The sequence below is a fragment of the Opisthorchis viverrini genome, assembly GCF_000715545.1.
Source record: "Opisthorchis viverrini unplaced genomic scaffold opera_v5_140, whole genome shotgun sequence".
Lineage (NCBI taxonomy): Eukaryota > Metazoa > Platyhelminthes > Trematoda > Opisthorchiida > Opisthorchiidae > Opisthorchis > Opisthorchis viverrini.
The window spans coordinates 117,117-118,672 of NW_008751796.1; the positions used below are offsets into that span (position 1 = coordinate 117,117).

At 42.9% G+C, this 1,556-nt stretch overlaps 1 protein-coding gene across 1 annotated transcript in view; it reads right to left on the reverse strand.

Annotated features, from left to right (window-relative positions):
- T265_06615 (hypothetical protein) overlaps positions 1–1,556 on the reverse strand; it is a gene marked incomplete at both ends in the record, with an annotated part of 17,207 nt that overhangs the window by 13,605 nt on the left and 2,046 nt on the right. The window contains one exon of the mRNA XM_009171928.1: positions 319–404. Coding sequence (XP_009170192.1) covers positions 319–404 — 86 coding nt within the window. The remainder of the gene's footprint in view (positions 1–318; positions 405–1,556) is intronic.

Here is a 1,556-nt window from a genome sequence, read left to right on the forward strand (position 1 = left end):
TAATTTGTTCAGTTCACTAGAGACTCCGTAGGGCCGTTAACCACTACAGGCCGAGGACAAAACCGGGTGTCTCATAAGAAACTAAATAATGAAGAAAACGCCTACACCAAAATTCCACACCGGTGTAGCATAAGCTTGAGATAAATTTTGGCCGGTTTCGATCGATTTAGGGACGAATTTAGCAACGAACATGCCAAACACAGAAATCAGTATCAGAACACGAAGTTCATTTTGTCAGATACCGTCTTTCTGAGCTTAAGATCACTTTTGGAGATCGCATGAGTGTCACAACAACGAAGGGTTGGGAAAGTTACCTACCTTTACAAGTGAGGACTTCAGCAATAGGAACATTTCCTCGCGCGTCAAAATGCCATCAGAGTTAAAATCATACGCCTTAAAAGCAACTTAAAAAGCGTTGGTGGTGAGTGGCTACATACATAATGCTTTTTCTTCCAGAGTGCCACGAAGGAATACGGATAATCCTTTGATCCATTTCGAGGGTGTAATCCCCCCTTCACTGTTGTAATCAAATGCCCGGAAAACTAAAAAAAATCAGTGTTTCTTGAAATATTTACTTCCATCCAACAATAAATCATCGGTAATGTTAAACAAATGGTGCAACGTTTCACGGAATTTGAGTCGATCCAAATTTGCGAAGGATCGTTTGTTATTTATTCTCACGAACATATTTAAGAGGTGCTCACATTCTCCACGGGTAACTAAAAGCTTGCATTAAAAACAAATGGTTAGCTCACAATACAATTGACCTTCCAGTGAAAGCACCAACTTTGCAATTTTTTTCCGGATGGAGATCTCAAGCATTTTTCAAACTGTGACAAAAACGCTATGCTATGGGATGAATTTTTAGTGAGTTCAAACAATTCACTACATGAATCTGAATCAAGGTGCGTGAGACGTCACCAAAGTTGCCAAAAGTTAACCCAGATTCAGTTGTGGAAAATAAACCAGTTCTTCCGGGAGCTATCTCACACGAAACATGTCCTTCCCCAGTCTCTGCTTCGAGACATAGAGGCTCTCAGATATTCCCAGGTCAGTTCTCCCATAGTTATGGATCACTAGGAACTGAAGGAAGATACTGGCATTGGGACTGAAAACGGTCTGAATCTGTTGACCTTCGAGGTGGGTCAGAAGTTGGTCACTGTCAGCTTGCGAGCTGATATCCTCCAGACAATAGACGGAAGGATAAGCATCACATCAAAAAATGCCCACAGATGGAACTGTTAATATCAGGCTGCAAGCCACCTCACCCAAACAACAAACCAGTTCGACAGTCATATCAGCCCTCCGTGCTCTCCTATCCTCTGTTCCGCCATGTGGACTGGATTGTCATCAAAAACGCTATTCTACCGCCTGTTCGAACCTAGGGGGCAAAGTAATTGAACCCAGGAGGCTTGTCCTTGACAGTTCGCCACATATCATTCGTTTGGTCTAGAGCCGGTCGGCAGATAAAGTAGACTGCAAGCTCGGTAAACCCATAGCCCTCGTTAAAATGCATGCAACTGATCGATACTCACCACTCTATTTCCGCCAGTTTC